Source organism: Thunnus albacares, chromosome 18 (genome assembly GCF_914725855.1).
Source record: "Thunnus albacares chromosome 18, fThuAlb1.1, whole genome shotgun sequence".
NCBI lineage: Eukaryota > Metazoa > Chordata > Actinopteri > Scombriformes > Scombridae > Thunnus > Thunnus albacares.
Genome location: NC_058123.1, coordinates 6,726,398 through 6,748,509, shown reverse-complemented (window position 1 = coordinate 6,748,509; position 22,112 = coordinate 6,726,398). Strand labels below are relative to the sequence as shown.

Sequence of the window (22,112 nt, the reverse complement as noted above, 5' to 3'; positions counted from 1 at the left end):
AAACGATTTTGTCTCATCGTGAATCTTTGGTCTGAACTGGGCTTTAAAGACACTACAAACAGACTTGAAGACAATCGCTAGTCTAGCAACATTAAGGCTACAAACAACCCATAATGCCTCTCTCTCTCTCCATTTATAAACAATATCTCATCTTGTGAACTAATTGTTTAGTCCTTGAGTATTAGACGACCGCCACTTTCTCTAAAGCAATTTCCAGAGAAATATTTAATTATATGTTCGGGCCAATAAGGTCATTTAAAATTAGAGAATTATGCAAAGTGTGATGAAAATGTTAACCCTCTAGGGGCTAGAGGTCTTCTGGTATTTCATTTTCTTCTGTTTTCTAGTCCCCCAAAATAAGCCTGACTGTTGTAGACGCACATCATTAAAATGTTTGTGGCTTTAAATCTCCCACACGCTGTCATTTTCTCTCTTTCGAGGATAAATCTACTAGCCTACTATTTCTGAACTTGCTGCTAGTCCTCCAGTCACATGTTTGGTTATAAGTGGGTCAAACTCCAGCATGAACTCAGTTTTGTATTTGACAATTTAACGTATTATACTACAAAGTTGTTTTTTTTTCCCTCTCCAGTTACTTTAAGAGCCACATTTATTTCAATCTGAGCAGTTTTCCTTGTCGCTCCTGGTCCTTCAGGATGGCTTTGTGGAATGTCTGCTGCTGTACCTCTACTACGATTGTTTTCTCAGACAGATATTAAATGATTATTATGTTATCAAAAACCTTTAAGCCTGTTTGCTCTCAGCTCAGCAAATAGCCAAATAAACAGTCAATATTCCTCCAGCTAATCCCTGTTCATGAGTATCGATCAGGACAAAAACACACTATCTCCATATTTCTTGTCACTCTGCTGTATGATCTCTACAATCAGTATAAGACCGAGAACAGTGCTCCCTCGAGATTTTCCCTTTCATGCACACACAAACATGCGTACACACAAACACACACAGCACTGCTGTGCAGTGGAGCACATTAAAACTGTCAATTGCAGGGGATTGATTGGGCATTGAAGGAACTCAAGCAGCCAAACAGTGGGTAATTTGGATCGATTGAGCCCAGCTACTGCGAGCTGCTGGCTGGAGTTGGCTTGGATAAGTTGAAGCAGATGAATACAGACAAAGCTTTATGTAGTGCTGTTTTGTGTACAGTATGTTAAGAGAGAATACATGACAATCAGTGTATATTTCATAAGAAATATTGCATGTTACCTCTGCAAGGTGCATTACTTTATGTTGCTGCTGATCTCCAAGTGAAAGGTTGTTAACCCCATACTTTAAATCTTAAAAATGAAAAAATGTTGCTTATTAATTGGAAACAACTTCCTACTTACTATTATCAGCTAATACTGACTCGTCCTCTGCCTTCAATACTGCATACACAAAAATGTGAACTTTGAAGGATCATTGCGGTCTATCACAACTGAGGTAGTTTTGGTAGTCACTCCAAATGGTAGTAATTACATTTTAAACATAAATCACTGTTTACAGGCTCAACTTCCTGGTTCAACTTAGATTTACAGTAGTTTTGCATGCAGTTTTCCTGTGAACTGAGGTACTATTACTGACATTATGCATCTGCTCACCCCAAATAAAGTTTGTATACAACCAAATCACATTTATTTAGCCTTTCATTATTAGCCCCGTTATCCCCATGTTGCCATTGCAACAGCTACTCTTCCTTGGGTCCTTAGAAAAAATAAAATGTAAAGTAATGGTACAATACTAGTTTGTAATATAGTCAGCAGTACTGCAGCATACACCCAGTCTATAAATACAATAAAGCACAATAAGCTTCCCTATGAACTGACTGCTTGTGTTTCTTGCCGTGTCGGAGACTGGTAGCAATTACTTTGAGTATAATTCTATTTCCACAACAAATGATGCCCAAAGCTATGAAAATGAGACTCAAGTTGTGACAAATTGGAATTATTTTCATGAATGAAACTTAAGTAGAGCTTAAAACGAAACGTTATGACCACTTCTGTTCCCTGAGGGAGAAGAACGAGGTACAAAACATACAGTATGGGATATCACGCCCCTGCACGGCCTGACTGACCTGATGCCTTCATGGCGTATGTGAGGCCCCGCCTGTACATATATACATCCGTCATCACTGCCATCCGTCAGTTCGATAGCCACTGTTCACCGAGCCCAGCTGTGCTGCAGGGCAACTTAGTGTTGTACCTCGTTCCTCTCCTTCAGGGAACAGAAGTCACAGTCATAACATTTCGTTCCCTTTCAGTCGATTCACTCTGTACAACACATGATATGGGACATGTATTCACGCCCCGCAGAGCAGCCACTGAACTGGAGTCAAACCTCCAGCACTCTAGTGCATCATAGACCCAGCAGAAAGGAAAGAATGTCACCAAAGGGGCTGTTACATCCAAATGGTAAAACCGAACAAAAGCGTGCAGTGATGACCATCTGGCTGTAGCACAGATGTCACTCACAGACACCCCAAAAGTCCATGATGATGTCATGCCCCTGGTGGAATGTGCCCTCTCACTGTGAGGCAATGGAAAACCTCTGCTGTTGTAAGCCAGGGAGATAGCCATTACAATCCAGTGAGAAAGCTGCTGCTTAGACAGGCCGGTTAGCAAAACGGATTAATAACTGGTGGCGGAGGACCTGTACTCCTGTTCATCCTCTGATAAACCATGTATGTCCAACAAAATGCACAGGACTTGGGCTCAGTCAGTGCTCTCCTGGCGTGGACAATCCTCAGGCAGACAGGACATGCCTTGTGCTGGTCCTGGTAATGCAAAGAGAAGCCGTTGTCCTGAGGACAGGGGCAGACAGGAGACGACTTCACCTGTTTAGACTTGGTGCTCATAACCGAGACACAAAGCTCATGGATTAAACAAACTCAAAATTAGCACTCTGTGGGTAGCCACACTCACCAACTGAGGCAGCGGTGGCTAACACCAACAGGGGCTGTTAAGCTAACTTCAAGCTGGCAGTAGCCTACTGAAGAAACAGAGCTAACTAGCTGTAGCTAGCTAGTCCGATTGGGCAGAGGTGTTCTTCGAGAACTGAGAGATGATGGACCGATGTATATATGTACAGGTGGGGCCTCACATACGTCACCACAGATCATCTGCCTTAAAGGTGTGAATAGATCTTTCTTCAGTCAGACCACGCGGGGGGGCTTGATATCCCAAACTATATGTGTTGTACCGAGTGAATCGACTGAAAGGGAACCACATGAATTTTGTTTGTATGAGTCACAAAGTGGGTAGTTTTTTAAGTTGAAACAATATGCCAGTAGATCACATGACTACTTGTATGTGAAAGGCGTTGCTCATAGTAATGCACACATAGTGACGATCAACTGGCGTCCTTCAGCTCATTGTTAACTGTTCTCTCACTGGTTTCATCAGTGTAGTTTTCAGCTGAAGCATGCAGCAAAAAATCTCTAAAAACCAACTGTACGCTGTTTACCCAGCAACCAAACATCAGACCAACAAAGTCAGGGACTAACTGGTGAGCATAGTGAAGCATCAAGCAGCTAAAGAGACAGATATTTTCCTCAGGAGTTGGTAGAGACAACATATCTAGTCAAGATTAGCTAAAAGGAGAGTGAATATTGGACTTATATTCATACATCAGATGGACAGAAACACAACTGAAAGCTATGTTGCTCCTTATCTGCTGGATGTGTAGATAGGCAAACATTTTTATATTGTATTATACTTTACAGCTGATTTTTGGAATCTCAAATCACATATTTCTTTTGAAGACAACTTGTTGTTACACCTAATAGTATCTAACTATTTACAATTTGGCACTCTATTTTAGAACAAATATTAAAATACCAATAAAAGGTTTTGTTTTTTTTTGTATAAACTTTGCCATTGGAATAAAAGTCATTAGGCCTTTGTTGAATCCTCACACCTCAGTGGATATCGTTATTATTTATTCATAAAATAAGCAACCTCAGATGGCGTTCTAAATAGTTTATCTTATGGTTTATATCGACACAGAAGACTAGGGAAAAGTAAACAGAGAAAAAAATAAACGTGAAACTAGAAAAATAGAGAGGCTGTTAGAGAAGCTGTGAAGTGCCGGATTGGAAGTGAGTCCATGATGGCTCTGTTTTCAGAGGCTTTCCTCTGGAGCTTCGGCTCTTCTCTTCTCTGTCTGTAGAAAGAGTTATACAGTAAAATAGCCCTGCTCCACGGAGAGAGAAACACAGGCCGACTGGAGAAGCGTGGAGGATGTTTCTGTCTGTGTTCTTCTCATCCTTAACCCCCCCTTCCTCCTCCTCCTCCTCCTCCTCCTCCTCTCAGCTGTCCAGACTCTCTCCTCAGCATTTTTTTGGCTTTACTTAACTCTGTTTCTAGCTCGCGTTTCGCCCGCTCTGTCTGTCTCTCTCTCACTCCATCTCTCTTGATGCTGATGCTCTCTTTGACAAGCCTGTTGTTTTGGAAATATGCTAGTCCTTCATGTGTTTTTTTTTTTTTTTTTTTTTTCTCCCCGAGGCTGGAGGTGTGGGGAATGAGATTGAAGGATAGATTTCTCACACACGGTGGCCTTGCTTTGTGAAGTAGAAAACACAAGTGGTGTGGATGCCTGTCTGTTCCACTCTGCTGATGCTCCCCTCCTCCTCCTCCTCCTCCTCCTCCTCTTCTCTCCCTTTGCTCCATCTCTCCCCACGCTGCACACTGTGCCCTTGTCACTCACTCTTCCTTTTCTCCTCTCGTCTTTCCTCCCCTCTTTTCCATTCTCAGAGCGGTTGGAGCCAGAGGCCTCGGTGACTGTTTCCATGGGTATTGACTTCAGCGACTCGACACAAGCAGCCAACTTCCAGTTGTGGTAAGACAACTTGACATCCGCTCATATTCTCTTTCTCCAAGAGAGAAAGAAAATAAGGCCGACTAGGTTCTCATCCTGTGTCTCCAGATTCATCATCACATCTCCTTTACTTGTCTCTTTCTCTTAACTTCATTTGCATCTTCTCTTACCTTTTTTCCCCTCTCTCATCTATTCTTCGTTAATTCTCCTCTTCCTACCCGCTCTGTGCCAGCACTCCCAGGTGACACATCAGCTACAATTGATCCCGGTTCACTGCGATAACAATTATTCCTCCAGTAATCAGCCCCAGCCCAAATCAACTTGCTAAATGCCATCGGCACCACTAGCTCAGCCGATCAATAACCTTATCAGAAAATCTGTTCGGGATGGGGGAATCAATCGGCCTAAAATGCCATTCACAGAGCGTGGTTTGCAAGACAATCAGAAGAGAAACATTTAATACACAAAGCATTTAGTGCAACACACAAATGCACATACAGAGAAGAAATACACACATTACACCGCAAACGTCATCTTCCATCTATTCAGATGAAGATGAATTTGACCTCAGAGCTGAAGGAATTGAGGTTTTTTATGTATTTTGAGCTGAAACATTTTCTTGCAACAAGTTCTAATTTTACAAGAAACCTCTCAACTCTTTCTTTTAGATACATAAGTCACTATTCCTGTGCTGTTGTTCTCGTCCCTCAGCACCAAGGAGGATCAGTTCAGTGTGTCCATCCAGCCTGCAGTGGGAGAGTTATTATTGGCCAGTGCCATGACAGAACAGGACTTCTCCAAGGAGCAAGGTGAGGTGAAACTGAGCCATTTTGCATCAGTGTTTGCAAAATAAAAACAAAAAAATACTCTTGTCAGAAGATTACAGCATGTTGAAAATAATTTTTCATTAAATACAAGTTTGAATTTGAAGGTTTTGATACACAAGACCAGTTCTGAATAATGTTTTGTGTTTATTGGAGCTCTACATAACTATTTACTCTAAAATGTTGCAGGAAAATAAGAGAAAAAGGAAGGCAGTACCGTAATTGAACAGGTTGTTGCAGTGTTTGTTGAAGTTTACACCAGGAGTAAGTTGAGGACTGGTACAGTGTTGCTTTTTTTATTTAGTGTAGAATTAAATCAGTGACAGTGGAAGAACTTATTTCTTTGCTTTTCTGTTTTCTGTAAATGAAATTTATGTTAAAGTCTGCCTGGTGCCAGAAAAAAAAACAACTTAAATTTACCCAAATGATATTTATATTCTCACAAATTGACATCTCCTCTAAATATTATGATTAAAGGAAAACAATGGTGATGTTCTAAATTTTTGTTATTTTCAGCGAATCCGATGGAGACGCCAAAACCAACAATGAGTTAATGTGTCTCTCGATACTTTCCAACTTTCCTTCCCTGTCTGTCTGCACTCAGCACCAATCTCACTGATTCCTACTGAATGTCTTTAATAACAATTTAAAGTCTCATTTTTTTAAAAAAGGGCTCAATAATTTCCTAAAACTGGGTGTTGTAGTTTTTAGCAAACGTCACTCAAACAGGTGGAAATAGCACATTTTTGTTGGGGGACTATTTTCAGTTGCGGACTGATACACATTAGGTAGGCGAGGGAGTATTTTTACAATAATGAGACTGAAAATATACAAAACAGCTCTAATATTGATTGTAATCAGTGTCACCCAGTGCAGATCAATTAATGGTTGGTTTTAGTCATTGATAAATAAAAAATAAAATAAAAAAAAAACATGGAGAATATCACCAGACTCGTATTTTAAGGTGTATAGATTGTTACAGATGAAGTTGGGCAACCTCATTTCACATTTTGGAGACAAATGTAGGGGTTTAAATCTTTAATATGTGTACATTTGTCTTCTCTATCGCATGCAGTATTTTTAAATGATATTTTGAATAAACCGTACATGCAGGTAAAATAAATTCCCAGTAGCCTGCTGCCTCTAATAATAAACCTGCTCTGCTCAGCTTTGTCATTAAAGCATTTGAAAGCTTTCCTATTATGAAGCACTTTATGGTGTTTCCCTACATAAACATACAAAGAACAAACGCACACACACACACACACACACACACACACACCTGTAGAGCCGCATACTGTGGCAGCTATTGAGAGCTGAGAGCGTACTCATATCCAAGCCATCAGTGTGCTTTTAAGTGCCCACTAAATGCTGCTTCTGCCTTAATTAATCTTCATTTGCTGTTTTTTTTTTTGAGCTCTACTGAATACACCTCACTCTCAGACAAAAAAAAAAAAAAAAGGGTGGGGGGGATTGAACAACTTGCTTTGCTGGAGGCTTTTCTTTCCAGCAAATTGCTGCTTTATACCTATTGAGTGAAGTTAGTTAATTCTTTCAGTTAGCAGCTTTTCATTATATTTGCCTTTTAAGACCTCTTTTATTTCATACCTAAGTTGTGCATGTTTATCTCTATTCTTTCTTTCAAATCCTCGCTCATTACCAAGAGCTCAAGAACCGGCCCCCTGCCTTCAATTGAGAGTCTTTTTTTCCCCCCCGACTCTATTTGCATTATTGAAGGAGGCACCAGTTTATTGTTCAGCTACCCTCATTTTAGCAATCATCAAAATCTATTTCATCACGTTGTTCTATCACAAACCAGGTCCCACTCTTCTGTATGATTTAGGTTACAGGTCATTTCTATATTATTCCCAGCAAGCCGTGGGAGTGTAAACATTTCTGGTATATATTTAATCTATTGAAGGTAAAGACCAGACAAACAAATTGAATTTAGTAACATAAATTTAGCTTCAGCCTGTAGTTTGATGGCGAAAACATTTTTTGCATCCAAACAGGTAAGCTCCTGGGTATGAATGAGACCTCGGCAACCATCACCATGGCAACAGCAAACACCTCCAGCCAGGCCATCAGCAAGCAGGTCCTGTCTGTGGCCAACGTAGGAGAGGTTTCATCCAGCCAAAACAACCTCCACAGGTGAAACGTCCAGAAATGTTTCTAATCTGGTTCTTTATCTCCCCGTTCAGCACATCAGAGCTCGTATCTGAAGGAAAGTCCAGACAAATTTACACAGTGTCTTTATATAAGTACTGTGATGTTCTTTGTTTTTACCTTTTTTTCAGATTTCAAGAAAGTTACATGTATGTTAATGCAATCTGTCATTTATCCAGATTATTTATGCAATTTATTGTTTCCTGACTGACACACAGCCTGATGTTTAAAAGGTAATTGAGGGTTTTTTTTAAGAGACAAATATGCTGTATCCAACTGTTATCATTATAGTGGAAATCATTCAGGTTTAATCGTAAACCAATCAAAGACTACGAGACTTTTGACGCAGCATTTCTCACTAAATGACAGGTGTTTCTTGTCAGCTATTGAAAATGTGCCCTAACAAGGCAATAAAGAAAAGAGAGATGATTTCACTACTAATGACACAACTCACAAGGATCTAATGAACACAAACAGGTCTGATATCATGCCAAAACTGCTGATAACAATAAATGAATGATCAGTTTGATAAGGTGTCAGTGGATTCAGTTTATGTATCTGAAGATTATGTTAACTGAAAAACAAGTATGTCACTAGTCATGCTGTTATTTAAGACTTTATTTAGTTTTGTCGTTGTTGTTGTAATTAGAAGCCAGACCGATGTATCAGTGATACATCTGATAAACTGATAAATCAGCTGATATTAGCTCATTGCTGATAGGCTGGTATTGATCTGTATGTTGGCTGATAAATAACAAGAAATAGTGGAAAAATTGCCAGACAGCACTGACAGTTATAAAATCACTGCTCAGTATATACATTGGTCCTAATTCTTCACTCATTAAAGAGTCTAAGTCTGCCTATGAAGCATTTATGTAGTTATAAGCGTTTATTAATATAGTTTTCAACAACTAAAACTCCTCCTGTGGACACCTATAAGAGGAAGCTGCTGTATAAACACGTACTGAATGACAGTAAAACACAGTTGTAATAACATAAAATCCTTTGATCTGCTTACAATGACATTGCCTAGTGTTATAAGCCACTTATTAAATGTTTATATATTGCTATAGGAGGACATAAAGTACTGTTATCATCTTATGCTCTTGTTAAAAAGAGAAATTATTTTTTAAAAACTCAGATATCACTATATTTATCTGTAAGCAGCCTCCAAACTGTAGAAACTGAACCGGGTACATCTGGTTATGACTGCTGGTATGAACTGCACAGTGTTATTATTATTCATGTATTTGTATTTTTGAGAGTCCTGCAGTGTTTACCTGCCAGGCTTTGTTGTTAAAACTGTGTCTGCTGTCTCCTGAGATTTGACCAGAAAAAAATCTTAAAAACTTAAAAATGAGAACTGACACAAGATTGAGTTCTTCACCAACTGACAGCGTAACTGTCTCCAATCCACCGAATCACTACAGACTCAGTCTGGGCTTATATTTCAGCCTAAAACTGGGTTACATGTTGTTTTATGTGATGTAGTAGAGCACATTAGTCTTTAGGCTTCTGTAACGATACTCCTCCTTGTGAGGTTCACCATGAAGACTCCAGCAATATGAGATCAGAGCTGTAATGATTAATCGATTAGTCGATCGACAGAAAATTAATCTGCAACTATGTTGATGATAGATTAGTCGTTTAATTCAGTGTTCAAGCAAAAATGCCAAACATTTAATGGTTCCAGCTTCTTCTCCTTCTCTTAACATAGTAAGTTCAATATTTGTGGGTCTAAGACTGATTGTGAGACGAAACAAGATACTTGATGACTTCACTTTGGGCTGTTTTATAGATGTTTTTATAGACCAAGCGATTAATCGAGTAATCGAGGAAATAACTGGTGGATTAATCAAAAATGAAAGTAGTGTTACTTGCAGCTCTATTTGAGATTATGCAACGAGGACAATAATTATTAATTGACGCATATCTTCATATCTGGAAGGTAAGTAAATGCAGAGATCCTTAAAATCTTCCTTTTGACTGCAGTTTAAACTCCGTTTTCATCTCTAAGTTGTTTGTTCTGTCTGAGGACGAGAAGATGAATGTGCCTGCGTGCATGTGCCAGTTATAATTGTGTTTTTTACGTGGGCTTCGGTTAAACCGTGTTGTATGTGGGTATCAGAGAGTGAAAGTGTCTGTGTGTGTGTCCCCCCCCCCCCCACCACCACCACCACCGCCCCCCCCCCCCCCCCGCCGCCAGCCTCACGCAGACATGCCAGGGGAATGCCCTGAGAAGCCTGGCTGTGTAATTGGTGTACACAGAGTGTGCTAATGAGCTTCCTCCTCTGTCACGCACACCCGAACACCTGATAGATAATTACACCTCCCTCTCTCCCTCTGTTTCCTGCTCTGTCTCTCTCTCTCGCTTCATCTCTGCGTCGTCGTCTCCCCCCCCTCCACCCCCACCCACCCCCCCATCTGTCTCTCCCTCCACGCCGCTGTCTCTCTTTCATTTCCTCTTTGTCTTTCACTCCATCCCTCTGCACCACGCTCTGTCCTCCTCCTCCCGTCTGTCCGTCTGTCTTTTTATTACTTTGCTCTGTGCAGACATCTCTCCATGTCTCCGTCTCATGTGTTGGTGATCATTTCTTTATAGATTAAGGCCGGAATAGAAACGATGTTAAGCGAGTGAACGAAGGAAGAACGTAGGATAAATAAGAGGACAGTGAGGAAGTCAGAGTGGGAGAGAAAAAAAAAAAAATAAGAGGGAGACACTTGCACAAGGGCACAGAGAGCTGAAAGAGTGAGTGGAAATCAATGTTAGCCAGTGGGAGAGGCCCGCGACCAATAAGCCCATACTTCATTCAGAATAACCGATAGCTCAAACGACTCCATGCTATCAATCTCTCTCTCCTGCACCTGTGACGGCAAAAAGAGGAAGACAGTCTCCCAGTGTCGCCCTGCGGTCTTATCATGTAGACACTTGTTTCCATAATGTCCGCCGGTGTCCTCATGATAACCGGCCCACACCTGTCCTTAACTCCCTTTTATGGCGTCATGGAAACGATGTTACTCGCTGACCAAAAAAAAAGCCTCAGAGCAGGTTTGACACAAAGAAAAGCAGAGTCTGATGCTAGATGTTAGTTCTCCAGGTTTTATTTATGCTTTTGATTCTGCAGGCAGTGACTGCGCAGGTTCTGGTTATCTACTTTAATATGATTATCACACAATTAACTGATATAATTATTGTTTTGTTCTAATTAGAGTCGCAACAATTATTCGATCAATTGATCAGTCAGTCAACAGAAAATGTATCGCAAATGTCACCACGGGTGCTGGAAAATGATGATAGGCATCTTTCATTATTTACTGATATTTTATACACCGAACAATTAATCGATTAACCAAGAAAGTAACCAGCAGAGTAATAAATCAATCAATTAGTTATGATTACTCTTTTAACTACATGACGCTGGAGCAGTTTGTTAATTTTATCCTCCTTTTTTTTTGGTTTAGTTTTGTGTGGAAATCGCTTCCTTTTCCTTTTACCTGTCTACCTGCTGTAGACCAACTGAAGAAATTTTACCACCCGTCAACTATATTTACTTTACTATTTTAAGGCTTTATTTACACATTTTCCTCTTCCTACATCCCAACCTGCTCCTGGAGACAAAACAAAAGTGCAACAACTGATTGTTTATTATTTTTACAATTCATCATTTAGTTTATAAAATGTCAGAAAATAGTGAAAAGGCCCATCAAAGGTTCCTTTAGTCAAAGCTGATGTCTTCAGTTTGTCCTACAAACAGTCCAAAAACCCAAAGATATTCAGTTTACAGCGCAGGATTCCTATTGGTTAAATCTCATGTCACATGTCAATTCCAGCAGCAAACCTTAACTGGAAAAAAAAAAATAAAAAGGATATTATGTTTACAGTGATATAAAACAAAGAAAAGTAGCTAAACTTTACATTGGAGAAGCTGGGACCAGAGGTTGATCGGCATTTTTACTTGATAAAGGAACGATCAACTAATTCAAGATTCAAGAAACTTTATTGTCTGTCACATAATAACAGATATTCCTCTTTGACACGGATCAATCAAAGACAAACGCAGACAAATGTAGAGACAGTAAAACAGTAAAAACAAGTTATAAATGCAACATCACTACTGTTAAAAGACAGATTTAGGTGTGAATATCTGCATGTGTCTGGTGTGATTTACAATCATCTCAGCACTGTTTTCATGTATCGCTGTTTCACATACTTTAAATAACACACACACACACCCAGAGCAGAGCGATCGATCCGATCGGATACACCCACTGAGAGCTTATCGCTGCGGGGCACTCTGCATTAAATGTGATGTGTGAGGTGACCTCCGTCCAGGACCCCCTCTATCTCTCCTCTGATCTCCCCAGAGAGAGAGAGAGAGAGAGAGAGAGGCCTCTCTAATCTGGCTAAGATCACACAAAGTATCTGCCCTGCATACGAAGCTTAAAGTATGACACAGTTCACAACACATCTTTCACGCGCTTTAAACTGACCTCAGGCGGCGCTCCGTGTTATAGACCGCAGTTAACAATGGTTCTGTTTAACAAAGCATCAGCCTGCCTCCCTTTGCACCTCTGCACTCCCCTTGTTTATCAGCAGGGTGCAGCACTGCTTTTTCTCAGGTGTTGAGGCGGAGCGGATGGGAGGGGGTGGGGGGAGGGGAGGGGAGGGAGGGGGGGGGGGATGCCACTGAAACACAGAAATTGATTGCTGGAAAGGAGGATGGCAATAAATCAAGCAGGAAAGCAAATGTAGAAAACGCTGTTCTTGTTTATGTCTAAACAGGCGGAATAGAATAAATGTGCTCTATTTTTCAGTCCGTTTGAAAGCAAATTTGATCGAATTTTGCATGCATTGCCAATCCCTCCGGTTAGAGCCTAATTTTCAAAAAAAAAAAAAAAAACTGAACCTCTTGATTTATAAGCTATGCTTTCTCTTTACTTTGCACTTTGATATAATTAAATTATGGTTTTCTAAACACTGTGAATTTTCCTCTTTTTTCGGTGAAGTTGAATTCTTGTTCCTGTTTGAAATTTAATTGGCTATCATTTATTACCTGACTAATTAAACGTGTGGTCTCTCCGTTATAGATTGCTTCAGCAGACACTGTTGCTTATGATCTGTCTTCACTTTACGTGCAACGTGTACTGTAAACTGTTGTAATGTGGGTTATTAACAGACAACAATGAAGATGCAACATGCGAGGACGTCTTCCTCGAACCCTCGTTGAGTTAAATTCTTCTTTTTTTCTTCAGTCGTCCGTTTGTCCTCTCTCGTACCTCCGTCGTCCGTCCGACCCTCCGCCCTCTTGCCAGTGCAGCGCTGCGATGTGTCCGTATGGCCGAGCTCTGGAGATGCGAGGAGGGTTCCTGCTTCTAATTGGGGCTAATAGCTCTGGCCATCTGCCTGGTCTGAGTCTGCTCGCTTGTGTTGGGCTCTGGTCTGGCCTCACTGACCACTCAGTTGAAGGACACTCCTCCACTCGTCCACCTGGCCAAGAACCAGGATGGAACAATAGCATCCAGCTGCAGCCGCCACACATTTTACCCTCCGAGTTTCTGATTTTTGTTGAGAACATGATGCATTTTAAGTCTGTTTTTTTTTTTTTTTTTTGTACCTGAGCGGCTCGTTTCCAGAAAATCTAACACGGTTGAATGTTTACTTAAGATTCAGAGGGCTGGTGTACTATCTGCGGGTTAAGTCCTGCATTCTCGGCTGTTGAGCCCAGTCCTCGGCGGCCTGTGTCCTCTCTGCGTGAGGGTGAATGTAAAGGTGAAGCCCACACTGTGTTTGCAGTGGCAGGTGGAGGGGAGGCAGATGGCACACACAGGCTCTCCGCACTGAGGAGAATCACAGATAATTGGAGAGTGATGCTTAGCTGCAGCCCTGCCGATCGATGCCAATCCGCCTGCTCTAAGTCCAGGGGTTATGCTTTGCTTTTCTTTCCATACACTGCAATTAATCCAGTGTTTAGCCCAGTATGTGAAGAGTGCAGGAGAATACCAATGACCCGTTTAGGGCCCCGCTCGTCCTTAATCTTTCCTTTCTAGTCCTTAAAAAATGCACCGACGTGGCGTCAGATCCAGACGCGCGCACGCACGAGCACAAAACTGAGAATATTCAAAGCGAATACGCTCGGAAATCAAACGCAAATCAAAAAACACGCTCTTGTTTATTTCACTCGCTCTTATCACCACCATGTGAACAAAGGCCCGCAGCGGCGTCTCCTGAGACGAAATGAAAGCAGCCTCGGGGTAGTGTTAACTGGCTGAGTAAATGATAGATTTATATCCTAAATCCATTAGCAAAGCCACAGGGACCACATAGACACCTTAGGCGGCTGACAGCGGGGGCGAGAGAAGGGAACCGGACAGGGACGAGCAGTGTATGTTTACATGTGTGAAGGAGCACATGGAAAACACATAAGATATTTTTTTTTAAGCATAAATAGGATTAATGTGGTTGCAGGTTTTACAGGTTTGAATGAAGCGTGACGGAGGACACATCCTGAATTTCCACTATTACTAATTTGGATTAATACATAAACCCTGAATTATTTAGATAAGCGAGAGCCGACTAAAGAGGTTGGTATTTTTTTTTTTTTTTTTTTTTTTTAGAGAAATTAATCCTCCTCTTTGAATGGCTTGTGTTTCCTGCAGAAGTGGCTAATATTTTAATTAAAGCCGAGGAGGACTCTCTCTCTCCTCCCTGAGAGCTCCCTGATAAACTCCCTCTCCTCTGTTGATGGTAATTTAGCAGCTCCCCTGAGACGCACCCAGACACACTGGGTTTGTGAGCCAGCGCCGTTTCATTGTGTATGCATGTCCCCGTAGTGGCCCCCCCTCCTTCTCCTCCTCCTCCTCCTCCTCGTCTTTAACGTGTGTGTGTGCTAATTGGTGGACGTGCTCGTTGTAACCGCCGCGCAGCACGCCGTCGCGGCGCTCTGTGACAGCGCCTGTCCACAGGCCGTCCTGCGGGGGCTCTTCACAGGCTTTAGTCAGGCCTAAGTGGGGCTCTTTGTGAGCTGTTTGTCAGGCCTAAGCAGGCTGCCACAGGGGGTCTTTGTTGCGGGGATGTAGTGCTAAATGGAGGCAGATGGCTGGGAGTCCGCCACGTGAGGCTCAGGAGATGCAGAGGGCCAGAGGGGGGGGGGGGAGCGGGAGAAGGGGGCCCAGCTCGGCTCTGTCGCCCTCAAAGAGGGGTCACGCTGGGTCATAGCCCCTGTCTGCCTCTTGTTAGCACTCTCAATGGGGACCATGTGCGCCCAGATTTGCCCCAGGTCTGCAGGGACGGTATCCAAGGAAACGGTGGACTGAGAATTCTCCCAATGGCCCAGAGGGAGCTGGTGGGACGGGGCATCCCCCCCCCCATACTGGTCCCAAGGCTCCCACACACTCATGGACAGCCACAGTCCATAAAAGCAGGCTAAACTGTGTTTGACTGGCAGGAAGGGCGTGTCTCACCCCTAATGGCTCTTTAGTCAGCTGGGATAATAGACTGTCTGTTGCTCTGCTCTCTATATTTCCTGTCACATCGTTTTCCGTCTTTGTCTCACTCACTAATTTAGGGTAATCACAAGGTGTGAGGTGTTAGAGAATTTTCTAACGTGAGGATTTATGGCTGTTGGGGGGAGTTAAGTGTGAAGGCTTGTGGCTGTGCAACACATTTATCTTTTTTTTTTTTAAGTTGTCTCATGTTTGTTGTACATGAACTATTTATTGATTTCAGGTATTCATATTTATTAACGGTTCCCAGTTAAAAGTCCACACTGAGTTTAAAGAGCCTTTATTTAAGCTGCACCTTCTGCAATTTAATTTAAAATTTAAAAATGTGGTTTCGTCTTCAGGAATTTAAATCACAGCTGCACAATCTGCCTTCTCAACTAACTGTTGATGTTTTTAGAGGTATTTATGTCTCAGTCTCATTGAGTCGTTTCAGATTGGTCTTGTTTTTATCTAGACAGCTTTAGGAAATCACAAATTAACTAAAATCTTCAGTATGTAATATTTTATATGACAGCAGTATTTTCACTCTTATATTTTTGTGTTGTTTGTCTGTACTCATCGTTGTCGCTGCCTATCTGGGCCAGGACACTCTTGAAAAAGAGATTTTTAAGCTCAATGATGTTTTCCTGGTTAAATGAAGGTTAAATTAAAAAAAAAAAAAAATCTTATTCATGATACAGTGTTGAATTGAAAAGGTGACAGAAAAATAGTGGAAATTGCTTTTACTGATAAGGAGATTACACATGAAATAATAAGATCAGAGACATCATTTATAAATAATATGTGAATAAATAATAGAAATAATGTCAGTTTCATCTTATTCTGCAGCAGTTCAGTGGCAGCTTTGCAAACTCTTTAATGTTTTTCAATTCAATTCAAAATACTTTATTCGTCTCTCAAGGAGCAATTTGACACAAGCGAGTTCACAAACAAAGTAAACATATACAATTCATTTACACACATAAAACATCTAAAAAAATACAAATATGATGATGTTAGAAATAGTTTAAATACACAACGATTCATGATGGTGATCAGTCTGTAGCTGACCAACAATATCCAACATCACAAATACATATATTATGTTAAAAGTGTGAAAAGTGCTTTTATCAGTCTATACACGAGGTAAACTGACTGTTTCTTGTGCTGCAGCTGTTCACAAGTAGAAATAATGCTCATACTTGCAGTTAATCGACTGATATTCATGTTTTCAACTTGTGATTGTAAATTTCATTGTTTTCATTTTCTGATCACATGAAACACTTTGACTTCATAAATCCTGTTTCTTTAACTTGATGGAAACGTAAAAGTAAGTTAGTTTACGGTTCTTTAAGTGACGTTTCCTACAGATCAGCGTCTGTCTGTCCTGGTGCTTTAGTGAAGCTGACCCATGTGCGCGCTCTGTGTTTTCTCTTAACCCTCCTGCAGGTTTGCCGGGCGGACGGTCAGCAGCGGAGCTCTGGTCTTGGTGTCGCTGGAGCTGAAGGAGTCCTCGGCCGCCCTGCTCACCATCAACACAGAGAAGAGCGTCATGGCGTCCATGTTGCTCCGAGACCTCAAACAAGCCCTCACGCAGGCATAGAGTTTCTCATCTCCTCAAAACCCACAAGACCTTTAGTAAAGGTAAAGGGGAGCAGCACTTAAATTAAAGAATTCATATACTTTATGTCTGTGGTTTAGGACAAGTCAGGCACTACTTTTATCCAAAAACCAGAAACCGAAGAACTACAGTTTGAACTTGTGAGCTCACAGAGAAAGAACCGGGAACAACGAAGGATCACTCGTGCAGTGTTTCTTATTTTTTAACGGTCTGTCGCTTCAGAAAAGATTGTCCTGAACCACAGAGATAACTTTGTGAAAGTCTTTTGAATAAAGTGATGATCTCCTTTAAAACGCACAGAAGGCAGCATAGACTTTATAATAGATTTTTAAAATGTGAAACTTCTATTCATCCCACCTCATCCTTTTATAAGTCACATTTAAACCCTCCCCCAGCAGAAAAATGACGATTTCCATTCATGATTTTGACCAATGTACAGATATTTGTACGTACATTTTAGGAGAACGAGCAGCTCAGCGTGCTACAGGTCAGTTTTTCTGTCCCTCTTCTGTGTTTATATACGAATTGAGACACTCCTCTAAGAAATTTCAAGCGCTGTTGTTCGACTGTATTTAATTGGCATCCCCGCCTGAGCCAAGTGACCTCCGTGTTTGCATTGATGGATTTTGTACTTTAGTGCCAAGAAATGGAGAAAAAAACAAACAAACCCTTAAACACGGTCATTAAATCAGAAGCCTTAAAAAGTCTTAAAGTCTAGTTTTACTCGTAGCTGGATCATTTCATTCCAACCTTTACACCGCCCCACGAATCACATCTGTTCAAGTGCCTTCTACATGAAAATAATGTTATTTAGAAAACCAAAAATATACAGTAGACTTAAATCAACAAGGTCAATTATCTGTATCGCTTTTGCTGAATAATAAAAAGTGAATTTATTAAAACAAATCTTTTTTTTTTTCCTCTTCTTGTCTCGGTACTGCGGTAATAACGTTCCTCGGTTGAACGTATTTAGCGACTGTCACTCAAACGTCTCCACGCTGTGATATTTAAAGTCATTTATCTGAACGTGGCAGAAACACAAACTGTTGATAGTGAGCTCTGCTAATTGGCAGGCTGAGACACATACCATGTACTCATGACTTGATGATTTTGAATCATCTGTCACTCCACCCTCCCGCCATATGTTCGTCCCCCGCTCATCTCATGTTCCCATCCACCTTCTATAAACCAGGGTTGGCAGGTAGCAGCCTGTTGGCCAAATCTGCCCCCCCCTCGGCCCCCCACCTGATGGAAATAAAGTGATGAATTTACATCAAAACTTGACTATAGATACAAATATAAACACAAGGCTCGTGTGTGTTGGTTTGCAGCAGGTTGGTTGAACAGTGCATGGTGCTGGAGTTAATGCTAATAAACTTACCAGATAAATAACACAAGTATTAAACCTCTTTACTCAAAGAAACAAGTATCTGTGAACTCAAACAGTTTTAACTTCACAGCTTTAATCAGATTTGTGTCTCACAAACACAGTGTTGTCATTTTTTGGCCAAATGAACATAAGCTGCTGTCGTCCCTAGTTTGAGCCTCATGTGTGTTATCTTCACATGACAGAGCTAAACATCCAGTTTATGAAAAATACTGTTTATAAGCACCAATGTTTGAAAAACCCCCCAAAACAAAACACTTACTGCTGATCTGAAGGTAATTCCAGAATCCTCAAAAATATCCCGTCTGCTGCACCACAAGTGATTTTTAACCTGTTTCTTATGTTGCGACTGACGGATTAGAGCCAGGATTTAAATATTTTTTTGCTTAATTTATATAATGTCAAATGAAATGTACATTTTTATTATGACTTATGTTTGTCTACATTGACCAAGTGTCCATATTTTTCTCGTGCTGTATCAAAAAGAGAAAGGACGTAAGTCATTTCTGGCCATCTGGATGTAGAAATACAGTTGCAACTTGACAAAACAGATTAAAAATATTTTTTGTTGTGCAGCAGGTTGGAATATTTTTGTATCCAGATGTTCAAACGAATCTTTGAGGGTTCTTGAAATACCTTCAGAACAGCCTTAAATCTTGTTAATGACCTTCTCTTCTTCTTCTTCTTCCCAAACATACAGTATATATTTTCATAGTTCTGTAAGTGGAGTGTAAGATAATAAAGCACATGAGAGGCACAAACTGGGAGCTAAAGGCTGCTGTAACTCTGTTATTAATGGAGGAAAATGACATCTGTCTTCATATAGAGCCCTAAAGGAATTAAAAGACATAAACAAAACATCCTGTATAGGCTTGCATTGTCCAAAGAAAAATGTCATTGACCTCTGATACAAACTGATGTCATTAACTGTTTAAAAGTGAGTTGGTGATAGTTATTTTTGAAAACAGCGGCAGCAGAAGCAGCGTTAGGAGTTGTAACAGCACAACAAAGTGATAGTAGGATTGATTCTTAGCTGCAAACTGAAGAAGCAAAGTGGAGATGCAGGGTAAAGTGTCTTATAGCCATATACGTTTATTTTTATGTGAATATTCCTCAGTAGAAGATGTACGAGGACTTTGTGCAGGGAGACTGATAGCGAGCTAAAGCCCATCCGCCGCTTAAAGACGGATCTGCTGTGCTGCTCATCGTAGAGTAAAGTCGTGGCGCCGTACGTGATGTGTTTTAGCACGGAGTAGGCCGGTGGCGTAGTGTGCTTTGCGTCTGGCTGTCTTTTCCGGCTCATAAATAGTGTCTCTCTGAGGGCTGTGGTGAACACCTGTTAGCTCATCTGTCACAGGAGCTCCACTCGCATCCATCACCTCTCCCTCTGTACTCATTCCCTCAGCCAGCTGTTCCCATTACACACACACACACACACACACACACATGCACTGCGTCAGGCCTGCCAGATACACACACACACACACACACACACACACACCTCGCTTTTCTCAACACATCATCATACAGCCACACAGAAGATTTCCAAACACGTTTGCACATTTTACAAGTTCACAAAAAGAAAAACACAAACGCACAGATCTGGAACCAGCAGGAGTCAGTGGGTGAGATGCTGTTGGTCACACACACATATTATTGTGTGTGTGTGTGTGTATTTTTAAGGCTGCAGCCCTCATGTTTTTTATTTTGAGCCATACAGAGAGTATTTGGACATTTCAGAAATAAGCTAAAGTCCCCTTTGACTAGAACACTAGTGGCCAATAAGAGTTTAAACATTCAAGTTACACTTCCTTCCTTTAGTGTCTTTTAGTGGAAAGAATAAGACGACAACAAAGGTTCTCATTTTCTTCCAGAATCCCCAAATATCCTCCCAGCTCACTGTGGATGTCTTGAAACTCAACTTTGTCTACACTACAGCTGCAATGATGAGTCCATTAATTAACGCCAACTGTTTTAATAATTGATTCATTGTTTTGAGTTTTTTTAAAGAAAAAAAAAGACCAAATTCTCTGATTCCAGCTTCTCAATGTGAATATTTTCTTGTTTCTATGACAGTAATGTGAATATCTTTGAGTTGTGGACTGTTGGAGACATTTGAAGACGTCATTTGAAGACGACTTGGGTTCTGGGAAACGGCGATCAACATTTTCCAACATTCTCTGACATTTTATGGACCAAACTCATTGATAACTCGAGAAATAATCAACAGAATAAATGAAAATGAGAATAATCTTCTAATTCTAATCTAATTATTTGCAACCTCAGTCTGCACAGTACAATATGATTATTTAAAAACAAAACTCTAAGGGATAACAAGTTAAAATGAAAATGCTTATTTTCAACATAGTGTTAAAAGACAAAGAAATGTTAAAAGATTTTATTTGGTTAGTTTGATGTTGAATTTAAACTAACAAAATAAAATCCTGAAATCCGAACAACACATCACCACAGTTTAAATAAAAAATGAATAACGCCCACATCCTCTTACGACAAGGACAGTTTGATAGCTGTAGTAAACATATCACTGAAGGTTTCATTATAAATCTGTGACAATATTCCATGAATTAGTCCTGACCTGACTTCTATAAGCCTCCTTTCATTTTTAACAACTGGAAGCGGATCAGAAAGCAACACGGCACCAGAAGAAGAAGGAGCCTCTGGATACGACGTTGAGTCCAGAAGTTAAACTGAAAAATATTTGCAGAAGGTTTTTGGAGTTAAAAGACCACATCAGACACAAGTTATTATTCGAAACAGGGTATTTTTATACGTCTTAAAACATGTGTTGGAGGGGTTCTTCAAGATTTAAAGACAAACCAGAGGACAGTAGAGCTGCTGACAATCCAGCACCCACATCACTCCCACGCTGAATCTGAACACGCTGCACAATGGCCCACGTTCTCATGATTTTAATTAATTACAAGCTAAACAGAGGAAAAGAGCAGCCAGCGGTGGACGTGTTTAAATAAACAACAGAAACGTACATCCGTGTTTGTGTGGCATGAAGGTTATTTATGGGAATTTGCCCACTCACTTGTAGCTATGTGTTATTTTATATACAGTATTCACACTTTATATTGTGTATTTACAGATAGATAGATAGATGGAGCTGCGTTCTTCTGTCGGCAGCTACACATAGATCAATGATTCTCCAACCTTTGCACATGAAGAACCCCTAAACTGACACAAACTAGACCACGAACCCCCATTTGATAAGATTTCTGCTTCTAGATGTTTTATTACAGAAAGTGTATGAAATCCATGACCAAAGCAGTCAAAACAGGACCCCTTGGAACCTCCTCAAGGACCCCTGGGGGTCCCTGGACCCCAGTTTGAGAACTACTGACCCTAGAGTAAAGCTACTGAAGACCAGCAGAACCACTGTTTGTTTTCATTTCCTCTTTCAGGTGGGTAAATGTCACCTAAGCACCCTCATATTTTATTATTTTACCCTTAATAGCTGTTATTTTTCTAATTTTGACAATCTAACCTGTGACAACAACGGTTTGAAGGACTCTGACTGTTGGTAGTTGTTGTTGATTTTTATTTAAATGCCGATTGGTAATTTTACGGGTTATTATTGTTTGGACGATAAGCTAAGCTAGCTAATATATGCTAACGTCAGCTGTCACTTGTTGCCATAGCAACAGTTAACATTCTCATAACGGGCTAAAGGGTTATAAATAGAATCAAGCTTCATTGTAAATACAGATAAGATTCAGTATTTAGCACAGAATGCATGATTTTAGTGAATAAACCTGAAGAATACTTAACATTGAATTTATTATAATCTTAA

At 40.6% G+C, this 22,112-nt stretch overlaps 1 protein-coding gene across 1 annotated transcript in view; it reads left to right on the top strand.

The window, feature by feature from the left end:
* ap3b1a (adaptor related protein complex 3 subunit beta 1a) overlaps nucleotides 1-17,814 on the top strand; it is a 66,112-nt gene extending 48,298 nt beyond the window's left edge. The window contains exons 24-27 of the mRNA XM_044333598.1: nucleotides 4,752-4,836; nucleotides 5,527-5,624; nucleotides 7,652-7,790; nucleotides 16,737-17,814. Coding sequence (XP_044189533.1) covers nucleotides 4,752-4,836; nucleotides 5,527-5,624; nucleotides 7,652-7,790; nucleotides 16,737-16,890 — 476 coding nt within the window. The 3' untranslated portion in view covers nucleotides 16,891-17,814. The remainder of the gene's footprint in view (nucleotides 1-4,751; nucleotides 4,837-5,526; nucleotides 5,625-7,651; nucleotides 7,791-16,736) is intronic.
* Nucleotides 17,815-22,112: the final 4,298 nt, after the last annotated feature.